This window comes from Anopheles funestus, chromosome 3RL, assembly GCF_943734845.2.
Source record: "Anopheles funestus chromosome 3RL, idAnoFuneDA-416_04, whole genome shotgun sequence".
Classification (NCBI taxonomy): domain Eukaryota; kingdom Metazoa; phylum Arthropoda; class Insecta; order Diptera; family Culicidae; genus Anopheles; species Anopheles funestus.
In genome coordinates this window covers 70,333,155-70,359,592 of record NC_064599.1, presented here as the reverse complement: position 1 = coordinate 70,359,592, position 26,438 = coordinate 70,333,155, and the positions used below count along the sequence as shown (strand labels likewise).

The 26,438-nt window shown below is 46.8% G+C and overlaps 1 protein-coding gene across 3 annotated transcripts in view; it reads left to right on the top strand.

Annotated features, from left to right (window-relative positions):
- LOC125769815 (G1/S-specific cyclin-D2) overlaps positions 1–26,438 on the top strand; it is a 127,994-nt gene that overhangs the window by 83,845 nt on the left and 17,711 nt on the right. The window contains exons 1-4 of one of the 3 annotated variants that reach the window (XM_049438691.1): positions 5,485–5,821; positions 7,699–8,828; positions 9,645–9,860; positions 22,601–22,757. In XM_049438691.1, the coding sequence (XP_049294648.1) occupies positions 8,529–8,828; positions 9,645–9,860; positions 22,601–22,757 (673 nt within the window). In that variant the 5' untranslated portion in view covers positions 5,485–5,821; positions 7,699–8,528. The other 2 variants (XM_049438692.1, XM_049438693.1) reach the window with 2 other exon arrangements.

Sequence of the window (26,438 nt, the reverse complement as noted above, 5' to 3'; positions counted from 1 at the left end):
ATAGGAACCGCCATCGTGTGATCGAGCGATCGATAAATGCGATGCGTGCCGGAGGATAAGACGAAAAGCAGGAAAAAAAGAACCTCATCATCCTTGCGTGGTGATGGCGGATGTAGCGCCGATCAGCGCCACCATCTTTTAGCGAAACGATTAACCAACCAAAAGTCAGCCATGACGACAGGCCTTGGGGGGGATTTTCTGCCCGGACGCTTCTACTTAAACGTCCAGCACCGGCCAGAACCGTTCACACATCAGAGCGGTGTGCAGAGATTTCAGGTTTTTTTTTGAATCCTCTTTTTTTTCGTTCTCACCCTGTAATGGTCAATTCAAACCTTGAAGCCCTTTCGGTTCTGCCCGGTTTAGCAGGTCCACACGAAAACAAAAAAATCAGACTAAATCGATTGAAGGATGCTAAAATTGCTCGGAAGTCCTCCCATTTGCTTCTTGGCTGCGTAACTACGGTGCGTCTGACGGTGCTTTGGGTTTTTGCTTCGCTTCACTCTTCATCCTTATGACCCGGCGTGTGAGCTCCCCCCACTTCCATGGGCCCGTGCCAACGCGCGTCACCCGTGGTTTTCTTTCGGCCCATGCTTTATGTGCTGGAACGCCATTCAAAATCGCTCGTTTTTAGTTAGGCATCCTTTCGGAACGTAACGACCATGCCAAGCCAGCATGGAAACAGTTCGTTGGACTAAAAGAAATAACAAAAAAAAAGGAAGCACCAACGCTTATGTGTTGGTATGTCGTCACTAAAAACAGGATCATTTAGAAGCGACAGCTTGGTAGCTACAGAAGGGTTCCCGTTTATTGCTTTCTACCTTTCTTGACGTTTTCCTCAAGAAAACAAAAACCAACTACACCGACAGTCCAGGTGTTCCATTCTCTCCCCCCCGCGCTCTTATTTCTCGAGGACTCGATAGTGCCTCCCTTGCTGTACCCAAACTCCAGAAGCTATTGTGTTTTGTACAACCGAGACGTCGCATATCCCTGCCAGCTCCCGGGTCAACCCGTCTGGATCAAGGATTGATGCAAAAAAAAACAGGGGGAAAACCCGATCTTTGAGCGTATGTTATTGTTCGTATGTTCTAGCTCCCGTTTCTAGCACCACTCCAGCAAGGGGCACGATCTCCAACATTCTATCCAACTAGCGATTCTTCAAGAAAACGAAAAAAACCGTTCACCATGTAGCCAAACCCCTGGTTTCGATGTGACTTTAAGCAACAAAACCTTACTACGTTCTTCCTGGCACGCTTTCGTGAAAATCGACGACCTCTAGACCTCTTGCCAACTGGATCACTTTACGGTTACAACAGGAACCTAGCTCGTACGATTATCGTTACGATTTCTTTACGAAGACTTCCATCGAATGAGGTACGTCTAATTCGTCTCACCGCAACTGATGCCGACTCTTCTGCCTGATTGTGTGCAAGGAACTGCATCCACATCCGGTACATCTTAAACAGAGAAGAAGAAAAAAACCTGAACGTTCCTTTCCAGTTCCTTAAGATCTCCTTATTGCTGCAACTCCCGCACATGACGCTCGACAGGGTTACGAAAACTTACTGACTCATAACAAATTACACCTCCACTGTAGCTTTGCAAGCCAGCCACAAGAGGTCACAGGCTTCCTTCGGGTTGCCTTCCAGAAGCGTAGCAACCAGTCGTCCGTAAACGAGAATGCCTTTGGGGAAACATGGTCCAGCTAATTTGTTGACATCTTCCAGTGAATGTGTTCTGTGTTGAAACAAAACAAAACAAAACTGGGGAAACAAAGTTTTTTTTTTGCTTTTGAACATGCAAGGAACAGTGTCAGCGATCCATCTCTGGCATTCATTCATTACTTCGTCATCCTTCGTCCATCTGGTGGATCGTGCGTCAAATCGGCTAGCGTCTGTTTAGCGCTGACAAGCACTTCCCAAAAATCCTCCACTGGAATATGATGATGGGGTGGTTGATCTTTGAGCCTGACTGACTGCTTTTGTTGTTTTTTTTTTTTGCTTGCTGTGGTTGTCTCGCAATCAAAAGTCTTTTTTTACGGCTGATAAACATAATGCCATAATGGACTGTGTAGCTGTTTTGCCTGCTATCACAACGGAACCGGTTCACCATTGTTGAGGCACCCGGCATCTTCATTGCCAGATGCTCGTCCAGAGTGCTAGAACTGTTGTGTACTGAGGCACTGTGACTGTCTTTTGTTTTAACGATGGAGAAACCACTGTTCTACATGGGTAGCGTTACTTTAAACGATCAATATATTACACTGCTTGAATGAAATTGTCACTCCCCCATGGGCAAATGAATCCATCCGGTGCGGGTATTTCCATTCGATCATCGACACGGATATCCCGGAGATAGTCTCTCTATGAATAGTGTCTAATCTTGCCTGCCCGAAAAGATGGTTCGTTTTCGGTACTTGAGATTTTATAATCAAACCTTTCCCACTGTGTTTGTAGGTAGTGTGATGAGGACACCCAATGTGACCCTTGTTGGTGCATCGGGAAAAGTGTCTCATGCTGATAGTGGAAACGCCATCGCAAAGCAGGCGAGAAATGGCGAACAGGAACAAATGGTGTTTAAACTGCTTTCGGCTTAAGTGCTTTGTTGCTTTTTGGCTTTCCCTTTGGCCCTTTATGCCGTTGCCTTTCGTGGGCTCTTGCCGAGACCTTGCCAAGATTTTACCCGGGCACACACACACACAATGGCGTTCAGGAATCGGTGAACTCTGCAGGCTCTCCTGTATGACAAAACCCCGTAACGCATAAGGCAATCTGCCAGCAATATGTTGCCGATTCGTGTACCATTACCGCCTCGCAATACAAAGTCAACAATGCCGGAGGTTTATGGACCGTTTCCTTCGTTTGGTGTTAGGGTCCGGCGCACCGCAGGTTTCCAGAGTTCCAAAGTGACAGGACACGCCACCACACGCTCACTCTCCAAAAATTCTCGACCTAAAGCGACTCCTAGCGAGACCGGCTCTATTCCTAGAAGAGATTGTAAACCAAATTCAACAGAGATGTGACGTAAAAATTGTCTACCTTTCCGACCTTTTTGTTTCATTTCATTCCTGTCCCAACCCCCCCAAAAGAGGTGTCTTTCACACGGGACGATAAAGATGACCATAAAATCGGCAGTATCCGTATATTTCCAGGCTCTCGAAAATTGACAACATTTTGCCCTGGGGCCCGGGAGCGCGGGCCGATTTTGTCTACAGCGCGTTTTGACCTTGAGGAATCTGTTTCACTGAACTCAGGGGTGGTTCGCTCTTTTGGAGATGGACAGCGACAGCGGAGTCGCGGATTTAGCGTTGCCGCTTTAACTGCCGCGCCCTCGCGGCCCCGTTTCCCTTGCTTCTCCTCCCTTAGCACCAACACCCCAGACACAAACCCTTCTATCTCGTCACCGCCATCGACTTAAGTGTATGAGTTGTGTTTTATTTTTATTTCATTTTATGTGTGTGTGTGTGTCTGTTTGCTCCACAGACCCGTTTCCTTTTTCTAATACAAATCAATCCACGGCAATCCACGAGCCGAGCCGTGCTCTGATGCTTGATAGCGCTCGAGAGCTTCACACATTGTAAGGAAGCGGACACTTGACACCGCCGGCACAATAAGCAGACACTCGCCCAGATTGCAAAATACAGCTCGCTCTAGGGAGGTTTCGCCTGATAAAGGCCGGAGATAAAGAGCATTCCAGCGTTCATCTACTAAAATCCCGGCGAAGGGCAACGTTGATGATCGCGTAGTTATACATTTATAAAGGAAGGAGGCGGCTCACAAAACATTGTTATTGCCCAGGTACGATTTAGTCGTCATGCCCTTCAAAGTACGCCGTTCCTTCAAGGAAGGAAGTACGGCAAATTTGTGTAATCGGGTACGTTTGCTGCCGTTGCTGTACGATAACTCTCTAATAAGCACTTGGGCGCTTGCGCAAAAGGGCTTCATGTGGCTCTTCAGGTCAGCTTTTTTTTTGTTTTGTTTGCGCTGTTCTAACACGTTTACGTTTTGCCTTAGATTCGATATTGGTCCACTTGATTGCTTAAAAAAAAAATGATTGGTAAAGATAGTTCTTAGCTGATTATTACAATTTTTTTCCCTTTTGCGTCCATCATTTGTGCGTGTCTTGATCCTCGGCTGGTTTTTTTCCTGTTTCGTTGTTGTGCACTAAATGAAACAAGTTATGTTGCTGGTTGGTGGGGATTGATGTGGTTCGTGGTCAACCCTTATTGCTATGTGGGAAACGATTTCCAAATTTATGAATGGCCGAGCAAAAAATTAACATATCTTACGAGTGGCCCGACGGAACATTCCTCCCTCCCCTCCATTGCTCTCTCTCTCTCGCTCCTGCCCACTAGGTGACTCGTCCATCTATCGTCCTATTAGTGGAGTTAAGCGCGCTGCCGCTGTGAAGGATGTTGACGGTCTGGGGGTTGATTTTTGGGGATCTGGCTCGCGGGCGGTACGCGGGGTGATATTGTATTGCCGCACACATAACGCAAATCCTTATGCCGGCCACGGGGTGGTCGCTTTGTTTACAAATCGTTCCATCTCGAGACCTTCTCGGATGCCACCTTCACTCCTTCGTTTTCGTACAAGCAAAACCCGAACGGGACGGTGAGAAGAAGTCCATCAAAACGCACACACGGGCATCGCGACACATCCGCTCAAATACCGTCGCAGAATCGGGGAAGGCAAACAGCAAAGGAAAAAAAAATCCATATCGTCGCGAAATAATGTGGTTTCGGTTCCAGAACCTCTTCTTTGCTTCCCTTGATTGTTCTTCTCCACACGGCAAGCATATTTGCCCCTTTTGCTAGGCGCACAGCTGGAAAGGCAGTTGTTTTCAGGAAACTGTCCTGTATTACACCAAGATTAACGAATCACATAACAAAACTATTTCACTTAAAAAAAATAAAACGTCAACATCAAACGTTTCTTTTAACCAACAAATGATTGCAATTATCAAAAAAAAAAAAAACAAAATAAATGCTGAATTTTATTTCTTTCTTATGCGCACATACAATTGAGCATCCCTGTAGCAACTTTTCTGTCGCACTTTTTATCTCTTTCTCACATTACAGTGACTGACAAAGAGAGCGGAAATAGGGACATTTTTCGTTTGTTTATAGAAATAGTTCGGAAAGTAACTGAAATATCTGTAATTTTGTATTATTTTCATTTAATTACAATTTAAAAATTGCCTAAGATTGATATTTTTCCAAAAAATCATACAATTTGAGCAAAAATTAGAGGAATATTTTAAACCTTTTAAGTTTTTCTTTACTTTTGCTATAATATTTTTAACTTTGTACGCTTATTAACTAAAATGTACATTCAAAACTATACCTACTCTTTTCAACACTAAATTCTCATCTAAAAAATTTTAGATCATATGCTACACCTTTTCCGCCGGTCACTGTATGTAAGTGAGCCGTGCGCTCAGCCGTTTCTCTCACGTAAAAGATCTCACTCTCTCGGTGCGTCGACGAAAACACGCGCACAGCTCAGCGCAACTTTAAGCTGCAGACTTTGTCGTACGGCGCTGTTGGTTTCCATCGTCAAAAACCGAAATACAATCTGACCGGACGGTTCGCAACGATCGCGCAGCGCTCAACCAGCTCAACCAAGTAGCAAGTTCAGTGCGTTTGCTCACTCGCCTCGAACCGGGTGCAACTGGATGGGATTGCAGCAAAAGATAACATAAACATCATCCAGCAGCTTTGTGCTCGCACGAGGAAGTGTGAATTTTTCGATTGAGTTAAAAGTGTGCAGTGAAAAGAATTTTATTTAAATCGCGAATATACGACCGGGTACACAAGCAAAAGGTTAGTAATTGTGTGACGGAAAAGGCAAAAGGAAAAGAAAAAAAAAAGATGTCAAAGGTGTTACACTGTGACCGCGTGTTTGTGACAGGAATATGGTTTCGTGTGAAGGCATTTCACAATCTTTTTGCGCATCATCAGCTGCAAAGTGGAAAACAACCCCCGTCCCCACGGGCACAGGAAAAATGCCGGATTGCAATAGGAACGTTTAGTTTTTTTTTTTTTGGGGTGGCTTTTCATTGTTGAACCGGAAAGTGCATATGCCATCGCCGTATCGGGTTTTTGTGCAACGTGTGACACCCCCGTGTGTTGGGACGTGTGTGATTCTATCGTGGGGGAGTGTGCGTGTATGCAAGTTGGGGGTTTTTTAAACGCGTTTACAGGAAAAGTGATAGGAGAGTTTTGCGAAGGAAAGTTTTTTGTGATAATTTGTGACCCATTCGCGCTGTGCTGGAATCTAAGCTGCGGCGAAGCCGCATGAACTCTTTTTCCTCTTCGGTCGCCCCCCTTTTGCGCACACACATAGAAAAAAACATAAACCGTACACATACATCGAAAGCCGCGGTTGATAGAGCCACGTTTGTTGACGTTTCTACCGGCAGCATAATGTCAAGAAGAAGTGTGTTACACCAACCTCCCCACCACGGGTTGGTAGTGGTGGTGGTGGTGGTGTGGTGATTGTGCAGCAGTAGATAGGGCACCCGTGGGGTTTTAAACTTGACAGTTCTCAGTACATCTCTCGTTCACTTCTAAACACGGCATACATCACCTTCTACTTAGCGGAACGATTACAAATCCGACCGCTGTCTACTGCGTTTTGTTGTTCTTTGAAAGTGTGTTTTAGAGAGAGAACCGGACCCGGGGCCACATAAACCTATACCGGGAGCTATCATCATCTTTCGCGCATACAAAGTGTCGTCGCGATTCGTGGCCTCGCGACAGTCCGCACGTTCTCTGTGTGTATTTTGCGCTGTTCGCGCTGCACGGGACAGCTCAGCCGGTGCGCGCGTGTAGACACGCGAGAGGGACGTGGTGTGTGCGCCTTTGTGTCTGTGTTTGGTGGTGTGTGGGGAAGAGGACGAGAAATATTCGGGCACGAAAAAAAAGGCCCCAAAGGAAGCAACAGAGAACGTAGAGAGACTAACAACAATAAGAAAAAAAAATTCGCGAAGAAAAACAATTCACCACACACACACACACACACGGCAAAGCAAAGCAAAAAAAAACGCAGCCAGACCGGGGACTTAGAGCTGAGTGCTGCTTTTTATTGTTGTTGTTGCCTTCTTCTCTCCGTGGTTAATATTTATCGAGTGTGTCGACCTTTCGGTGTATATACTTCTACGGTGGAGCTCCATTTGTGTGTGTGTGTGTATGCGTGTGTGTCCATCGTTGGACGTGCATAATATACATTGTATTTTCCACCGCCACCCCCCGCAACACATGAGACGACAAAGTCTCGATTACTGCGCGATACCGATAATAGTGTGCGCGACCGGTTCACTTCGCAATGTGTATAACATCATCATCAGGCCCTGGATCATTAACACCATCACAAGACCACCACCACACTGCGTCCTCTGCGGGCCTTTCTATATAGGGAAGAAGAGTTCCCGATAGTTATTGAAATCGACAGTCACGTAACGGGACTTTTTTGGAATATTATTATTATTGTGACATTCCTCGTATCATATATCAACCAATACACGCACACTCGCTTTATCTTTCTCACTCGCTCTCTCTCACTTCCTCTCATACACACTTACCCGTTTCGCCTAGAACAACCGGCAAGAATGTGTAGTATGGCCCCAGTGTTAGATGCGATAGTGTGTGCCGGTCGAAAATTACTAATTTTGTTCTTTATCTTTCTTCTTCTTCTGCAGGAATTTGGACTTTGAAACGTTCCGTGTTGGGACAGTTTGTGCAACCACAGAAAGGACATTGTCTCGTCGCCGCTAGAGCTCTCGAGACACATCACCATCCTGCAAAGCACAGGAAATAACTTTTGAAAGGACAATTGTGTGCCGTTACGTGGAAAATTTTTAGCCGCTGCATGTACGGATATGTTTCTTTAGAAATTGTCATAACGGCTTCCCCCGATCCCCTGACCGCGTAGGAAAGTTACGGAAAACGGTGTTTTTTTTGTGTGTTATTAGTTTCGTGTGAAGCTTGTTGAACGTCACTGCAGCCGCGACCGGTACACGGGGTACCTTCCCTGTTTTCCCTCACCCCCACCCCTCACCACTATCCCTTATCCACAAGCGGCGCCGTATCGTCGGGTAGAAAATTTCGCACAGTCTGGTGTGTCTACCAAAAACGAACGATCGTCTGTATAAGCGCACACACACACACACAGGATTTCGACGTCGTCATTCCCGCAAGAAGACAGCGGAAAGACCACCCGTGCAAAGAAGAATCGAACGGAAGAGAGACAAACACAGCGGACAGAAACACCAAAAGCCGTAGTTAGAACAAAAGCAAGTCGCAATTTTTTTTTTCGTGTGCTTGCTTGTACGTTGCTACTCGGTGGTGAAGAATTTAACACAAACCGTACGCGAAACAGCCACAATCGGCAAACCGTTTTTAGGTTAGAGTTTTCTCCTCCACCCTCCCCGCCCCGGTTCCCAAATCCACGATCACCTCTCACCTTAAGGTGCAAAAAAACCGAATCTTGAAGCTACGGCCACAAGTAGACACATCTCTACAGCAAAAAATGGGACCACACGGAACAACAACGGCAACCTCGGTGGTAACACTCGGCACGGCTATGGTCACCAACACCACGAATCCGACCGCCCTCGGCATTGACCATCTTTCCTGCGAAGAGATCATCTACGAGGAGGTGGACAATCGGTTCGCGGAACCGGATCCCAACATGATCATGGACGATCGTATCATCAAGAATCTGATACGGTTAGAACGGTTGACCATTCCACATTGCAACTATTTCGCGACGGTGCAGCAAAATATTAAACCGAACATGCGGAAGATCGTCACCACGTGGATGCTGGAGGTAAGTTCCGGCCGGACTGCTTGACCAAAAAAGAAAAAAACGGGGGTAGTTGTGTAATGTGCGACTAATTGCACGCATCACCACTCAAGGAAACACACAGTTAGCTTCTATTGTTTCAAATTCACTAATTTTAGTAACCTTCTTTCCCGTCATCTCTGGCTGGTTTTTGGCTGCAAGCAGCTCTGGTATAAGACAAGTAGAAAAGAAGACGCTCAAAAAATGAGTTAAATATGTTTTTTAGTTGCGTTAACTATTAACCATTCCTCTTTTGTAACTCACCTCTCCACTACCTCAAGAAGTCGTGCTTATTGGAGCATTAGCGTTTTTAGTTTGGTTAGGCCGGACCAAAAAAACTCAACAAAGCTCAAGAAACCATCAAGTGCCGGTAGTTTTTTAAACAACCTCCCCGTTTTTCATCCCCAACCCCTACTTCTACATCCCACGATCGCGAATCGGGAGCATTGACTTTTGTCCGCACCGCTGGAGGAACGTAATAGCTCGTGCGAAAAACCGCGCAGTTTTTTGGCAAACTAGTTCTCCTCTCCCATACATATGTACGCACAAATTCCCTCTCGCGGGCGCGCGATCTCTCTCACACTCTGTGGTGGTTGATCACCATCTCGTCATGATCTTGGGGGCCCAATCTACTACCCCCTTACTGCTGTTCTTCTAATAACCTTGCTAATGTTTTTTTTTTCTTCTCCTTCCTCTATCTTTCTCGCTCTCGTTTACCCATTTTTTGGGGGATCTTCTTCAAACCATCATCATTGTTCGTCGGGCGGCTATTTGCAAACCGAACCAACCGATCGTCATCAGGTTTGCGAAGAGCAAAAATGCGAGGAGCAAACGTTTCCACTGGCCGTGAATTTCTTCGACCGCTTCCTGTGCGCCCTGGCGATCAATCGCCACCACCTGCAGCTGCTCGGATGTTGCGCCCTGCTGCTGGCGTCGAAAATTCGCCAATGTCAGCCATTAACAGTGGACGTGCTCAGTGCCTACACAGACCATGCGGTTTCGCCGGATCAGATAAGGGTAAGTGTGTGTGTGTGCGCGAGTTTGCCACTTTTTCTCTCACTTAGGAAATATGTGTATATGTATTGGAAAAGATGTCGCACCACCCTCCCCGTCAGAGGGGTGTGCGCGATCTCGCGAAAAACTAACCCCCCCTTTTTTTTTAGAAGGGGTGAGGTAAGACATAACATTGGCTCCGATGTATGCGTGTGTGTCCATGTATCCTCCTCACCACCCTTTTTTCTTGCAGAAGGTATGACGTACATTCTCTCGCATTTAGCCGACTTGACCAAAAAATCGCGACTGTATGCGTACGAATGGGTCTCTTTGCGAAGAGGGAAAAGGAGTGTGAAGAAACGGAGACACATTCTATGTACATAGCTACATGCGTATTTTTTTTCATGCGTGTAGTTTTGTTAGTTTCGTACCACATGTCCTCTTTTCCAACCTTAGAACATCGCAACGCCATGGATAATAGAGACCGCAACTGAATTCCCCATGGTTTATTGACTATTCATGTGCTTCATAAGGTTGTGCTCTTTAAATCAAACTTCACGAAAGACAGGACCCCCCCCTCTAAATGCTTTACGCGTGTGTGGTAGCAAGAACTCGTAACAACAACAAAAAAATTGCCAAAAAATTTGCCAAAATAGAACCAAATGCGCGAGTGTATGGGTTTGGGGATTTAAAGAATTCAAATTGAAAATAGCACCAATGCGAGTGTTTGTCTAGCAATGAAATGGAGGTGGGTGAGATGCGGGTGTGTTCGGCTATTTTTTGCACAAGGTTTTTGCTCCTATGTATTAGCTGGAAGCTACAAATTATCTCACCCTCATCGACCAATCCCCCGACCAGCCCCACCTAAAATGCTCTTACCATATGTTTCACACGATCGCGAAATTTGAAAATCGATCAAAACCACAATCGTTTGTGCATTTGTTTCGTTTTAGATTTATTTTCTTTTCCTTTTTTTCTGCCAACAAGTTGAAATTGTTTCTTTTTATTTAAAGAGATTTGCCACTCACCTCCGAGTTTTGCAAAATATAGACGTAGGCGAAGGGAGCGGGGGGATAATCGGAAGAAGGGTGGTAGGCGGCGAGAGGCGAGATCATGCGAAAATAAATTGCGTGATAATTCAACCTTCTGGCATCCTTTCCTGGTCCGGGTTGTGGTGGTCTGAGCGAGAAGAGGTGCGGCAGGAGGAAAAGGGTGGAGGGGGTGGTGTAATACAGACCCCTACACACGCAAAAACAGAAACAATCCATTAAGCGAAAAAAGATATCACGAATGGATGATGATGCCCGAGAGAAAGAGAATGTGTCGAGTTGTGCGGGGGTGAAGAGGTTGCGAAGAAAATTGGAGCGAGTTAGGAGAAGAGAGGGATGAAGAGAAAAAATAGCATTATTCAGACACCCAGTTTTATCCTCCCCTAAATTGGACAGCGCATAGTCTGGGCAGAAGTTGATCACGGACGATGTCTTCTAAGGAAGTCATCCCTGGTATGTACCTTTTTTGAGAGGGTGGTTTGCCATGCATTAAATGTCTCAGACATGTATTTGAAATTGCTGATGTGTCATCGTTTTGAAGAATGTGGCGATATTTGTGGTCAAAAACAATTACCGGTGCAATTAGGGGTTTGCCTTCCATATCGCAGTTACGTTTAAAGAGACCACCGTTGTTGATACGCGCACACCTGACTACACACGGAGGGGTTGATCGTAAAAACAAAAAAAGAGAGAAGATAGGAAGTGATCGTCTTCAACGATCGTTCAAGAAGAACCGGGCAAAGCCGGCGAACCGTGAACGATAAAAAACGATGTATCCGTATGATAGATCATGGTGGGGGACACATACTCTAGGTGCTTTGGGTATGCCACAGGGTTTTAGGTGTCAGCTACCGTCATGATGGGTAGAATACGGTGTGGGTCAGGGGTGCAAAATGTGAAAAATCAACTACCTCTTACTTCTTCAATTCTCCTGCCTAACCGACTATGTATTACGGAGCGGATAGAGAGAGTAGTCACCGCACGCAAGATTGCGGAAATACGACGCGCTCCAGGCAAACTTAAGGTTTAATTTCTCCTCTCCTTAGCCCTATCAACGATGGGTTTGTTCCGGCAACAATACTGTACTGTGGAAAGCGGACCAACACCGGAATATAATTATCGCCAGCGCCTAATAGTGACCGGTGCTTGACCGGAATTAAATACTATACCGCTGGCACACCACACTCTACTGCCGCCTCCAACCTCGAACCATTCTCGAGTGTTGTGTGGTAGAGCGCCGGACACGCACACCTACAGATGGAACGGTGCTTAATTCGCAACACCCGAATGGTGGGGTGGGCATTTAAAAATCGCCTTCCGGAGGTGTACAAGAAGTTACAAGAAGAAGCGCCATTTAAAAGGCAAACCCGGTCGTCGCTGTCGGTGGCAACCATACAGGGGGTTGAATCAGCGCAACTTAATGCTCATGCGGAAAACCACTCCACCCATGTTGTGAGGGTGTAGCAATAAAAAGGGATGAAGATGGATGCGCGCGTTTACTAGGAGATATTGGTGAATTTTGAAGTCTTTCAAACATAAATAATAATAACAGCCCAAAGAGAACCATGCACACACAGCCCCATATAGAACTCATTTGGATGGAGTAGGAAAAGCGTTGGCGGCGAGGTGAGAGAGGATGCTCCAACTCACTCCCATTGACGCAAGCGCGCATAAAATTCTGCAAACACAGACTGTGCGCATCAAATTCGCACTAGAAACGGTTGAGAAGAGAACAAACCACAGAAAGACCATCCGATTCCATGGCCGCTTTCCTGTGGGAAGAGTGTTTTTTATTTTTCACTTCGAGATTTTTAGGGGAGCCAGCTCGCCGGAACAGCAGCAGCCCCACAGAGGGAGAGAGCTAAGTAGTAGTAGCAGCAGCAGCAGTTGAGCTGTGTGCACCATCAGCTCTTTTTTTTCTTCCTTTTGTTTTTGGGGTGCAAAAAGATGGTGAAAAATGGATCATCACTTTTTGTTCGCGGTTAACACACAGACGGACGTTTCCCACGCTTCCCACGGGAAGAAACGGCCAGAGTTTCCATGCATGTAGTCAAATACGGTAAAGATGTCGACAGAAGAAATGTGCTCAAACGCGTATACAGGCGCAAGCATCGCGCAACAACGCCGGTTTGCTGCGGGAAATGAGCGAAGAAATACAATTTGCAAGCCGGACGAACAAATGCGCAAATAAACCGAACGAACGATTGTATGACACATCCTCCCTAGTGCCACGAGTAGTAGGGACATAGCCTCCATATACCACAAATGGGCTTAATTAAACAAATCCTGACATACACACGCAGTATACATTCGCCAGCAGCAATACGTCCAAGGATCACGCATCGGTGACATTGCCATTGCCGAAAAAAAAAATCTACAAAAGACAAGGGAGGTGGAACATATCCGCTCACTCCGGATGTGGTATGTCTGTATGACGCTAATCCATCACGCCCAAACGGACGTGTATTTTTTCTTCCTCCTGTCTGTACGTTTTAGCGCCCCCGTGGTGTTTCGGCTTTTGTGCCCAATTTGAGCACACGGCGGCGGCATCGTGTGTCGTGTGTTGATCCCGATTTAGTCCCAAAAATAAGTGAATATTTTTGGTTGCAAAGCGCGAACCGAATGCGCGCGCGAGACCAACAAAACGCGTTTGCGATTTCTGGAATGGTTGAATGAACGACCAAGGGGTCGGACACACAACTTCCCCACTACCATCTAACCCGGGACCGTGAAGGATCCCTGTGCTGCGGTGTAGTATGCCGGACCGCCACCGTAATACGATATCAATCAAACCCAATTAAGCGCAAAATTTTCTTCACTATGGACACACATCATCACCCGCAAAGCCTTTTGAGTGTGCGAGGGAGGACACACTGTGCCCACCCGTATGTGGTGTCAAAGCGCACAAGGAAGGTGCCACAATCGGTGCCAGAAGAAGCCAGCGCGCGCGGGTAGGACATGCTGCTGCGCTGGATTGCAATTCTCCGTTTCTTCGTTATTTGCAATCAGAAATCATTGGATATGAAATGATGGTGTGGACATTCGGTTGAGAACGGAAAGAACTCCGACAATGCTTTGTGGAGAGCTGTCCACCGGACACACACGGGAAAAAGAACGCGCAGGAGCATATTGGGTATATTCATCTTCATCTTTTAGACGAGAGAGGTTGTTGCTGTAGTCCCCATCCTAATGGCAGGAAGGTCTTTTAGGGACGGTCGAATACGACGCCTTCTTCTCGGATGGAGAAAAGCGGCAAGAGAAGGCAGAAGCGCCAACCATTTTTTTTACTGTCGTGTTTACTGAACCGAACCTCCTATATGGTTTCGGACGAAGTCTCAGGAGTTGGAAGCCGTCGCTGAGATCTTTGGTGCGGAGGATTGGAGGTGGCTGGTTGGAGATATATGTTTGTGAAAAAATGATTTACATTTATTATGTGGCGTGTAAGTTGGTTAGCCTTCCTTCGTTTCTGCTGTTAAATCGTACGGGAGGGATTTCGAAGGGACGAAGTGGGAACGTGTTCGTCTCTGGGTTAGTACACTCTGTTTCTCTGATCCCTCAGCCATAGATACTGGACGTGGACGATGTTATGGTACCACGCTGCAAAAAAGAACCGGCCGGCCGGCATCGTAACGAGGGCACTATGTATGTGCACGACCCCAACAACATCATGTTATCGTATACAGCTGTGTGTGCGTGCGTGCGTTTGCGTTTGTTTGCGCGCCAATAAGCCTCCGCTCACAGGCGCTTGGGTCGCTTTTTTTCTCAATGAAATATTCCAGCGGCCCCAAAAACTCTTCACTTGGTCCAAAGCGCAAAGAGAGAAGGAAGCGTAAAATCTGGCGCGCTTCAACAGGCAGTTGAGCGTGTGCGCGCGCGCGGGATATTTTGCGCTTGGGTTTTCTGTGGAGCACATGATGGGTGCCGCTAGGAAGGAGGTTCCATGGTTCGATGGATGTTCGAAGTAGCATGGGAGGAGTGCTGAGGAAAGAAGAAGCTTCATTGATCTTTTCATATCCCATCTCATAAGAGCCTTGTTCAAATATTTAGTTGGCTGTATCTACTAATTGGGGAGAGAGTTACAGGGGAGAAATAAGCGAAGAGGGAGTTTGTGTGTCCAGTTTTGTCTATCGTTTTAGGTAACAGAACAGCACACCGAAAGAGAAACAGAAAGAGCTTGCTATTCAACGGATAAAGATGCTTTTATACATGGTAAAGAGCAGAAGGCTAACACAAGAAACTGCCAAAAACCTGATTCGAAATGATCTACTCTCGAGGGTGTGCAGGAAGATACGGCTTAGAGCCCACCGCAACAACTAGATGGCTATGATTCTAATCTTTATCTCGAATCTCGCTACAACCACCTCCTCCGAGAGTCGTTCATATCCGCGAACAGGATAAGAACAGATCACACAGCAACTCGAGCCACACTCGAGGTGTGTAAAGGAAATCTCAATCTCTGTCCTTTACGTGTTAAGGCCTCAGCTATGTTTAGCGATAAGTTTCGGCGGGGACGACGACATCAGAATCAGTCTGCGTGTTTCCTGTTTTATCTTCGAAGGAGGTCTTTTCGGCACCATGATATGATGATAAAAAGGAAGTTAAAAGAATCCATAGCAGAAAAAAATAAGGCAGCAGAGAGATGGAGGATTCATCATTCCTGCGATCCAGATGAGGCAAATAATATTATGTGTGCAGGTCGTAGTGGTATTCTATCGCAAAAAAGCCAAAGCATACACTCTATGTAGTGTGCGTGAGCATGATCCACGGGATCCAATTGGACCGAATACCCGGTGGTTCGCGCGCATTTCTTCTGCGGTTTGCATCGGATAGGACCACCGGCGCATAATTTGTGCACTTTTGCTTGCCTGCACCTTCCTTCGCGTTCTTTCTTAGTTCACATTTATTGCTTCATGTTTCGAGACAACTTTCCGCAGCAAATCTTGCACCACCCTCCAATCTTTGAGTCTCGGCGTTCGTACGGTCGTCGAGAAATCGTATGGAAGTTTTGTCGCTGTGCACTTTCTCAGATAGGTTTGTTCGGTGTTCTTCCCCGAGGACACAACATCGACAACCACCGACGACGGCAGTTGACGAGCATATGTGTCTGTGTATGTGGTTAAGGAAATGGAGGAATCTCGATCATAAAACTCGATCCCCCCCCCCCCCCCTCCCTCCATACTCTCTAATGTGGTGACACGGGACACAGGGACACCGGGGCAAGTGCAGTTCTTTTCTCACTGTCGAATTCCAATGTCGCTCACACCAGCTCCCCCATAGGATGGAACGTGCAGCAGCAAGAGTGTACGGTACTTGATGCCCCGGCTCTCAGGTTCGTACAGTTCCGAGAGGAGTATTTAAAACCTCGGTCCAAAAGCGCGCAAAAATACGCACCACTCCACCTCCGTTCAGTGTACCCTTCACTCCAAGCTCCATAGAGTGACGGTTTATAACTTCACCAGACGACACGCACGCACTCTCCAAGGAAGAAATCCTCCAAAATGTCCGGACAACAGAAAGGGAGAGCGGCCAATAAGAATGCCAATTGTGCCATGTCAACCCCTTGGGGACCTTTTTGGTGGCAGAACGTTAGAGAGTGGCAAAGAGAATGAGATAACTGCCCTAAACCTCGCCTGCTGCTCCACTCCCGGTGCGACTACCCCGTGCTCATGTGTTTACCCGTCTGTCTCTCATATGCGAAGAGGACATATGCGAAAGTGCGCGCGTACTCAAACACACCAATGGAGAATACAGCAAAAAAAAAAGGGAAGCTTACTTTGCGCGGGCATGCTGGCATGTATGTCGGCGCACCAGAGTCTTGTGGTTGGCGAGATGGCGCATAACGTTGCGGTAGTTGGCGCGGAGTCTCGGGTATCAGCGATACCGAGCCACGAGAAATTCCTTTCGTCTGTTTCCCAGAAACACAGAACACACGGACGATGGTGGAGGACTATAAAAAAACCGCGCACAGCCCACCACCGTGAAGAAATCCAGAATGAATTGGTATCCTCAGCAGTGGAAGAAGAGGAAACCAGTAAGCAAAACGCACAAAGCTTGGAGAGGGGTGAACCGGGGCCGGCGAGAGAACCCGAAGTAGGTGATCGTGCCCCGGGTGTAAGGCTGGCGCATCCGAAAGGCTCTCCGAAAGGAGACCCCGTGGACAACAATCGCCACCATTACCTGCGCCTCGGTTCATACATCATCCCCAGAAGTTTCGGCGCGCGGATCTTTTCGATATTCAACCTTGTCCTCTAACTCCGTGGTGTGCTGTGCGGCCGGGTCCCTGGGTCACCGTCGCGATCCCTGCAGCAGATCCTGAAAAATGAGTTTACAACATTTTCACACGTTATTCAATCGGTGTATGCTTCTTGTGCGTGTTTCCTTTTCGCGGTTGTTGTTTTTATGTGTTTTTTTTTTGTTTCTTCTGTCGCTATACACTCGCTGTCTCTCTATCACTCTGCCTTCCTTTCGAGATCTATTCTTCTTTTATTAGTATTTTTATTTGCTTCTGCCTTTGTCCTTCACCCACCTATAGAAGAAACCCTCTTCTCTGTCCCGGTCGTCGCGCGGTCGGTCGTGTCTCTGGCCCTCTGCTGCCGTGCTCTCCAGCCTCTCGTCCACGCGAAGTTATGTTGTGCTCGTTTAGCTGAGTTTTGGCCTTTAAAAAAACCCCCCAAAAACACACCAGATACGTGTTTTCTTGATGGTTATGTTTTCGGTTTTCGCATACTTTAACGGGCTTCCTTCGATGGCGGCGGCGTGCCTTTTTAGCGTGCGTTGTCTCGCTTCATCTTTTTCAGCCACTTGTGGCACATCATCGATGGGTTCTTTTTTTTCGGATGCCTTTTTATCCTTTCTCTCCTTCTGTGTGTACATTTGCGTTCTTTTTGGCGTTGGTCCTCTTGTGTGCCTGAAGCCCGCTTCTTCTTATGCGTGGCTTAAGCCGCTTCTCGTCTTGTTGTCTTTGTATTGTTAGCTAGTCTCTTGCATGCTCGTTATCTCTGCACTTTGCCGCTGATCGTCATCGTCGTCGTGTTTCGGTATTTGGCTGGTTTTTGGTATGCCGAAGAAGGCGAAACCCACTTCAAACCCCCGGAGACGGCGAAGAGATCTCGCTTTCCAGTTAGAAGTTCTTGCTCTTTAAATGGGGACCGGTGCTGTGCCTTTATTGCTGACTACTAGCCCTTGGTCATGTGTGTGCTTTTTTTTTGTTTTCTTCGTTCGAATCTGCGCGTCTGTATTTGTGCGGCTGCGATTGTATTTCCCTTTTCACCTCGTACGCGGAGTTGCTGTGTCCCTTGGCGGCCGGGTCAGGCTCGCAGGATCACTGGCAACTCCTGGGAACAGATTCATTGTACATCGGGACGAAAGTGCAAACGCGATCACACAAAGATGCGAAACAACCGGGAAGAAAGCCTCCGAGGAATGTTGAATGAAGAGAAAGAGTCCAAAGCGTAAACCAGAGAAGATCCGCACAGGTCGGTATGAAAACTCGCTGAATTGGTGGTCTCGGCAGAAAAGATGAGAAGAAGGACGCGCACATGATGGAGAAGAATCCGATGGCTTTTTATAGTTTATATGCGAATCGACCGTGCCGGTGCCGCGTCCATTGAATAAAAACGCACACCGAAGGAGAACCGGCCCTGCATTTAGATTTTTTTTTGAGGGGTCCATTTCTTTTCGCCCACGGTATTATATTTTGTTGGCGACCACCCCCAAACGCCACCCTTTCTCGGCAGGATGAAAGTAAAGGGGTTGAGGTGTACATTGTATCGTGCGAAATAGCTCCTTTTAAACGATTTCCACGAAGTCTACAGATCGCCGGGAAAACCAATACGGCGGTAGGAACTCCTTTTTGGTAGGAAGATCTGTGGGGTGTGTGAGTCCTTCCCTGGACACCTTCATGTTGGGGGAAAGGTGCACAGGTTTACTTCTTTCGTGCAGTGCGATCGATCTTTCGTTGCGTTTGCTTAATTTTTGTTTAAGAGCACGCTCCCTCTATAAAAGCCTCTAGAAGAGGTTCTTCTGCTCTAACGACCATTCTGTTTCTTATCGAACGGAAGGACAACATGTGGAAGTGGAGGAGAGAACGCGATCCATCCATCGGTCGTGTCCCTTCTTTTGCGCTTTCGCATACCCAACATCGTCGTATCCTCCTCCACCGAGAATGGAATGCTGTTCTCACTTTTTTTTGGCGGTTTTTGTTGTTGTTATTTCTCATTCCTTGTTCTGTGTGAACAAGAATTGGTCCTGTGTGCGCGAGCGCCCGTTAGAGTTGTTGTTGCTGTGAGAGATTTTATCGAGCTCCCCTACCCCCCATCACCCTAACCTGCGTGTGTTGTGTGCGCGCGCGTTATGGAGGTAAAAGATTTTTTGGAGATCGTGTGTTAGTCGTGTCCTGCTGTTGTGGCCTCTTGCTGGTGGTCACCTTCTTCAACTCTCCCCCCAGGGGGAAAAAGGAGCAAAAAAGAAGGTGATCAAAGACGTTTTATATATATATATGGCTAAGGAATCTTCTTGTGTCCAGCACACACACACACATATGCAGTTGCTCCTTTTCGGGCGTTTAATATGGGAATGATCAAAGGGACCACGAGGAGGTTAGTGTATCTCTCGTTTGGCAGCAGCGAGTTCTTCTTCTCACACCAGATTCGACGTGCTGGATTTTGCTGCCGGTTATTGGTGATTGGTTTTTTTTTGCCGGTTAGTTGGTGCCCTGTTATCTTTTCCAGATCATCAATCAAATCGAAACAGCAAACGAACGGTTTTGGTTTAGTGTGAGTGCATGTGATTTTTTGTTGCCTTTATTTTTATATCCCCAGTTAGCGGAGAAGAACGCGCTCTGTCTCTTGTTATATCACACCAAAGACCAACGGCGCTGCAGTCCTTTTTTAGTGCTGGCAATCGCAACCTTATGCCCTTATGCTTCCTATTTCATACCGAAGCGGCGCCCAAAACGCACGGTCTGTGTTGCGAAGGTGTAGGTGGTGGTAACGAGTGGCAGTGGTGGGTCAAAATCGAATTTTAACCGTATCGAAAAAAAACCCCCACCCTTCATCCCGTGGCTTCCTTTTGAAGAGCTTTAAGAAAAGGTGCTACCTTGTATTTCGTTTTTTTTGCTCTCTACTTGGTGCGTCGTTCATACAGGACCATTTTTTATTCATTATATGAGTTAGAATGGAATGGTAGTGTGTCTTCGGCAACAAAGCGCGCACCACCTCCTGTGTTTCGGCATTCCCTTTTTAGCGCCTTCCCTGAAGGATACACCAAACATCAATAAGAATGATAAAAATGCGAAGAGTCCAGCACACGATCTTTGAACAAATCACGCACGATGAACGGACGCCGCCTTCCGTTTGTGACCGGGACAAATATCAAATGATCGAATGAATAAGCGAGAAAGGTAAATTGGTCGAAGCTTTGTAAGGCTGTGTTTTTTTTATGTGCACCCTCAATATGTATATCTGTGCACGTCCAAGACACAAAAAAGGGGCTAAAATAGCAACCCCCTCCCTCTAACATCACAGTGGATCGCGGAATCCGTGTCTGTGCGCGCGCGCGCTCTAAGGGTGACTTTAGTTTCTTAAAGTATACTTGCTGTTCGGCACCGGAGCCCGTTCGCACGATCATATTCATTTTTTTTCCTTCTTTCGGTTTGATCTCTCGATGATGATTTGGTTAAATTTGCTTTTCGGGCTTGGCGTAAAAGGATCTTCTCCGGAGGCGCTCCTTCTTGTGCGTGTGCGCACTCTACGGGTGGGATACAACGTACAGGTATAAATCGACCATCCCATCCTTATTTTTTGGTTGTTGGTCCGAACCCCAATAATCGCCAGGAAACATTCGACGACGCACAAGGCGGCGCGTCGTCGTTGATTTGAGCGCTCAGATTTGATTGCGAATAATTCGAGAGAGAGGGAGAGACTCCCTGCTCCCCCTCGAAGGGTAGGGGATGGCCAGAAAGCCGCACGGGGATGGACGATTATGAGATTTTCTTTTTATGATTCTGATCTTTATTTTTAGTGCGGGCTCTGTTGTTTGTTGTATTACTCGCTTTACTGCTGCCTGGAACACTCCATATGCGTGTGTGTGTTGTGCGTCGTATGGACGAAGTTCTTCCACCTTTGGAAAAGAGCCTCACGATGAGACTGATCCTTTGTTGGGAGATTTTTGAGGGGGGGAATCGGTCAAGAAACAGGACAAGAAGGCCAGAATCGCCATAAATGCGCAATGAGGCGTACCAAAACGGTTCCAGCATTCCATTCATCAACAATCACATCATGTAACGAAAAGGGAGTGAAACGAATATTCCCAAAGAAAGAACACATACTGTTCGTCTGTATATGTCTGCCACACCGGAAGATGCAGCCGTATGGTTTTGTCACCCTGCAGATGAAGAGATTTGACCAAACTCTCCCCGTTTGTTGATGCAAACCGTACGATTACCCCAAAACCCAAACATGTTTGCGGACTATGTCAAGATCCTTGGTAAGACTTTGCGATGATTAAGTTGGCATACAGATTGCAGTGATCAGGCAAAAGGGGGAAAAAGAACCCAAGAAAAGGAACAATTTGATCGGCGACCACCAAGGGGAATAGAGATTGCGCAAATGGGACGACGATTCAGTGTCCCCGAGTTCGGGTCATGCAGATATTCATCAATCAAAATCTCACTCCGTCTGTTGGTTGTCCCGATGCAGTTTTATTCTTATATTGGCGTATCCGTTTTTGTCCGGTTTTATGATGGTAGATGCAATAGCGCCGAGTCAGACACCGCAAGCTGCGATTTATTATACCGTCCCATAATAATAATAATCCTGCGGTCAGTCCGGATAGGAAGAACCCGCACCGAACAAAAGCGCTTGGAGAGATGTGTGACCCCCATCAACGTTGGGTAGGGTTGTTTAAACATTAGCATAACCTCGCTTAAGACAAGAGGACGAACGAACATAACGTCTTTCATCTTTTGAAGAGGGAGCTTTTATAGGACAACAAACCCATCAGAAATTGTATGCATCACTAGACACAATCCTGGGTCCGAAATCGACGGTGTATGGACATTAATATTATCGGACGTACGATAGAACCCCTAAAACGTGGAAGATGTCTTACCTCTCATGTAGCGTGTATACAATTTAACGGTTTTTCCATTGCTTTTCGGTTGTGTACTTCGAAGACGTTAAGGTTGTGCGAGAGTGCGCCAGGTTGAATTAATTACAGCAACTGACATAGTCGTACAAGCGACAACCGTTAAAGCACACCGTATCCTTTCCCCGGCGGTGGAGAATATCCTTCGAGATATTCTGGCTTAGCGCTAGCCAGGGGCGTTCGCATGTGGCCATCGTTTCACGATCGACCGTGCACGAAATTTATGCAAAGTGTGTCCAGCCGTACCTGGAGGAGAAATTCTTAGGGATCCTTTATGTTTTTGGGGAGTTGTTGGCACACGTGGCAATGTGTTGCTTAAGAATGCCACGTTCCTGAATAAATTTAAGGAACTTTCTGTATATCTTTAGACTTATGATGGGGTTGTAAGCGTGCTGAATTTTATATCCTGCCATATGTCTTCACTCGTGCTCATCAGCTTATCTTTTACGGCGTGGAACAGTTGGCCGATTATCTTTACCTATACACACTGTATGTTAGCGCTAATGTCGTTTAACGAACCTTCTTTTATTAATTGTTACACTTATCTCTCTTCTTCTCTATCCTTTCCAGAGCTGGGAGCTGCTGTTGATCAGCAAGCTTGAATGGAACATCAACGCGGTGACAGCTTACGACTTTGTAGACCACATTCTGGAACGCTCCAAATGGGGCTCGGATGATTCCAGGCTGCGCGAACATGCGCACACACTCATACACGTCTGCAACACAGGTAAGCACATTTCGAAAAGCAAGATCCTAACACACAAAATATGTCCTTCCCTGGCAAAACGGTCATCGATTCCTGTTTTCAGCGTTCGCGCACAATTAAGCAATTTCGACGGACAACGCGCCACCACAGTGTGTTGTGTTGCGTTCGTTAATTGTCAAACATTCCCTCTTTGGCGAATGTCGTGGTAAGATGCCGTTGCCCTTTTTCCCATTCCTGTTATTAATGGTCGCTATAAAAGTTGCCCTTCCGCTTTTTCGTCGACCGATGAAGATCGAGCAATGTGGAATGTCGTACCAAACCGGGGGCATTAGACGGAACGTATTCTGGTATGTTTTTTTGGATTGATTTGTCAAATCGATGCGCATCCGGTTTGAAGGAAACGAAGGATCCCTCCCGTGTGCGATTGCGTTTTGCCCCGTTACGAATGCGTTTCGTCAGTTGTGAATATGCGAAATATGTATTTGTGGAGGTCTCTAATTCGAGGTCATTTTCATAAAATGCCTTTACTATACACGCGTTTATTGCTCTGTCTCTCCCTCCTCCCTTTTGCAACGGCTTTCGATCGTTGTGAAGATTTTGTTTTATTTAGCAACCGTAGAACCGCACAAATAACACCCAATGTGGAGAACTTTTCGGCATGGCAGAGAGGAACTTATTTTGAGGTGATTGGATTTTTGGTTTTATTGCATTTCGAGCGCGCGCGCGCTCGCACACACAAACAACCTCCCCTTGTGCCCGTTTTTCCATTTCCACCGATTGGCGTACCGTATTTGCGGCCCCCGGTGTTCGGCGAGGACAATTATTCTTCGATTTCAATGCCAATCGGTGGCATTGCCTTCCCTGCTGGGTAACCTCTCAAGATGCCGCCGAGAGTGGAACAGTGTGTGGTTCCCGCGGGAAGGGCGAATATATATTCTTTTGATCGAATCTTGCCTCACGACGATAGCGAGACGTCGCTGGAATCTCTCTCTTTCCCTGTGTGTTTTATGTGTGTGTTTTTTGTTTGGCTCGGTTTCGGTTTGTCGTTCCCTTTATTTCATCGGTCCCCGAAAATGAATGTACCATTCATTTTCGGGGATATTTAAATTCAAGGTTATCCGCGAGACGAGCGAGAGAGCAGTGCGCGCGAGCGCACAAACACATGCCGGTGCCCGGCGGCTCACGCAGAGGATGAAGCCACTTCTTTTTCATGCCGGGTTCGCGACGAAGAGACTCTACTGCTATCGCTTTGAAGAAAAGGGCCCCCTTATACATATAAACCCGACCGAACTCGTGCACCATTCAGCTTGTACACAGCTTCTTTCCAACCGCTTTCGCTCTTAAAGGTAAAGCGGAAACGAACCAGATTCCTTGGTCCGTGTGTTTTACCCCGATCGGGAGGTCGTGTCCCTTCACGGTTACAGCATGTCTCTACCGTCCATGTGCGCGTCCATGCTCCTCTTCTTCAGTCACACTAAAAGGAACGTTTTGCTGAAAACCGTGAAAGATGGTAATGTAACGTTCGCGAATCGAACACAGCAAAAGGGGGATTGATGATAGCAAGGCGAAATCTCAAGCCTAGCAAACCGGAATCTCACGTAGTGGTACCGTACCAGGAGTTTCTGGAGAAGGTCCCCCTGATGGAACACTGGAAAAAGAGAAGAATGGTGGAAAATTTGCGCGAGTTAAATGGCTTACAATTGTGTGTTTGCGAGACGAAAAAAAAAGCTACTTGCACCCAGGACCTTCGAGAGGAGTTCGTGCAGAAAAATGTTGCAACTCTCCGGAAATTCTTTTGTACTGGAAGGTACTACAAAAGGACGTACAGCAGAGAGCCGGGAGCTCCTCGAACCGTCGCGATTCAGACGATCAAACACGAAACGAGTAGAACAAGTTACAACTTCCTTTCTGTCAGGATATATAGGATAAAATAAAAATAAGAGCCGCGCGCGCGCGCCATCTGCTGTTGCGCCTTATTGTGTTCCTGTTCAATTTACGCCTCGTCCGTCCTTTTTCGTTCTTTTTTTTTTTGCTCCCTTTTAGGTTAATATCCTGCGCCTTCAATTCCGATACATGGTGGGCTATTTGGGCGAAGAAAAAACGGACCAAGAAAGGTGTTTTGTAGCGAGCAGCGAGTTTTCCGTTCGATATCAAACAGCTGCCATCCGCCGTTTTTAATGTCCGATACATATGCACCGAAGGATGACGGTCACTGCGCTTACTCGCGCACACCTACTTTACTCTATCCGATCGTGCATCGGAATCTTTCCTGGGGACCAAAAATATACACACCGGTGTCGCTGGTGAAAGAATGAAGGAATGTTATGTGCACACTGGAAACACAAACATGCTGGTTGTCTTGTCCCCCCGGGGAAGCAGAAACCGAGCCAACCTGCCTTGACTCTGCCTGTTGCAGGTTCCACACTCAACTTCCTAGCCCTGGCTTAATCAGGATAATTGTGTGTGAGTGCTTTTGACCTTTCAACTCGGGTGTTGCCCTCGTTGGGTTTTCGCTGTAACTTTGCAGGTGTTGCGCGCATATACTGGCACAACCGGACATGTCCTTAATTGACTGGGTCTTGCATATCGCGACACCTCGATCAGTTCCGAAAAAGGGCGAAGGAGAAATTTATGTTAATTTCCGGTCTTCTAATGACAGCGTGTGTGTGGGTCGCTGCCTTGCGTGTGTTGTGTTAGCGCGCACAACCACATCAAAAGTGTCAACGGCCAATTGAAACCTTTGCCCTGTTTGGAAACGGGAGGCGCGAACGTGGTGGTCGAAAATTAAGCAGGTTGATTCTACAGGTTGACTAATGTGTGTTAAAATATCTGGAGAAACGGAAGTCTTGTCTGAAGCGAGTTGGAACGAGGGACTCCTTGCTTGGAGTTGTTTTTTTTTAAATATATTTTTAACTCACGCATATATATATATGAAGACTGGACATGCTCTTTTGTTTTAGCCATTCCATGCCGCGCAATGCTTTTGAAAGTCAGACAGAACAGTCCCCCATCCACATGGCCACCACCATAAACGGAGGTGTACTTGCGCTGCAAGTTCCTGTAGGTTGGAACTTGCCCCCGAGGGTCATTTTCCACGTTAGGAAGTGCCAGTTTTTCCCTGTTATTTTAAATGCCCGCACCAGGTTTTTTTTGCCTTCTTCTGGTATCTCAACCAATTAATAATCGACGAGGAGGGCGATGTCTATGTTCAGTTCTCTTCCTATGGGAATGCGCAGTCCATGGTCCTGTTTGCTTTCCCGCGAACCAACCAAGGAGATCCAACATTTTATGATAAACTGACTGCTTAACGGAAAAGGATATTGCATGGTTTACAACTGCACTGGTCGTTGTCACCTGTGTGCGACTGTGTTGTGTATTTCATTTTTTTTAGTTCGTTGAAGCTCTTCCGGGGTCGTCCAACTATTCGTTGGGCAACATTGTTAAAAACACCAGAGTGAGATATAAAGCGAGCGAAGTCAATGTTCGACGAATCGTTTCCCAACCTTCTCAAAAACTCCCCCAAGCTGCGAGAGACGGGGAGATCTTATCGATTTGAGGAAGTTAAACATCAGAAATCGGTTGAAGATGTAGGATATCGTTTTCTTCCACTGTCCCAATGTGTGTCTACACTTCGTGTTTACACTTGGCACGATATCAGACCCCGAGCTGAGCAAAGAATCGGATTACTAAACGAATGAGACC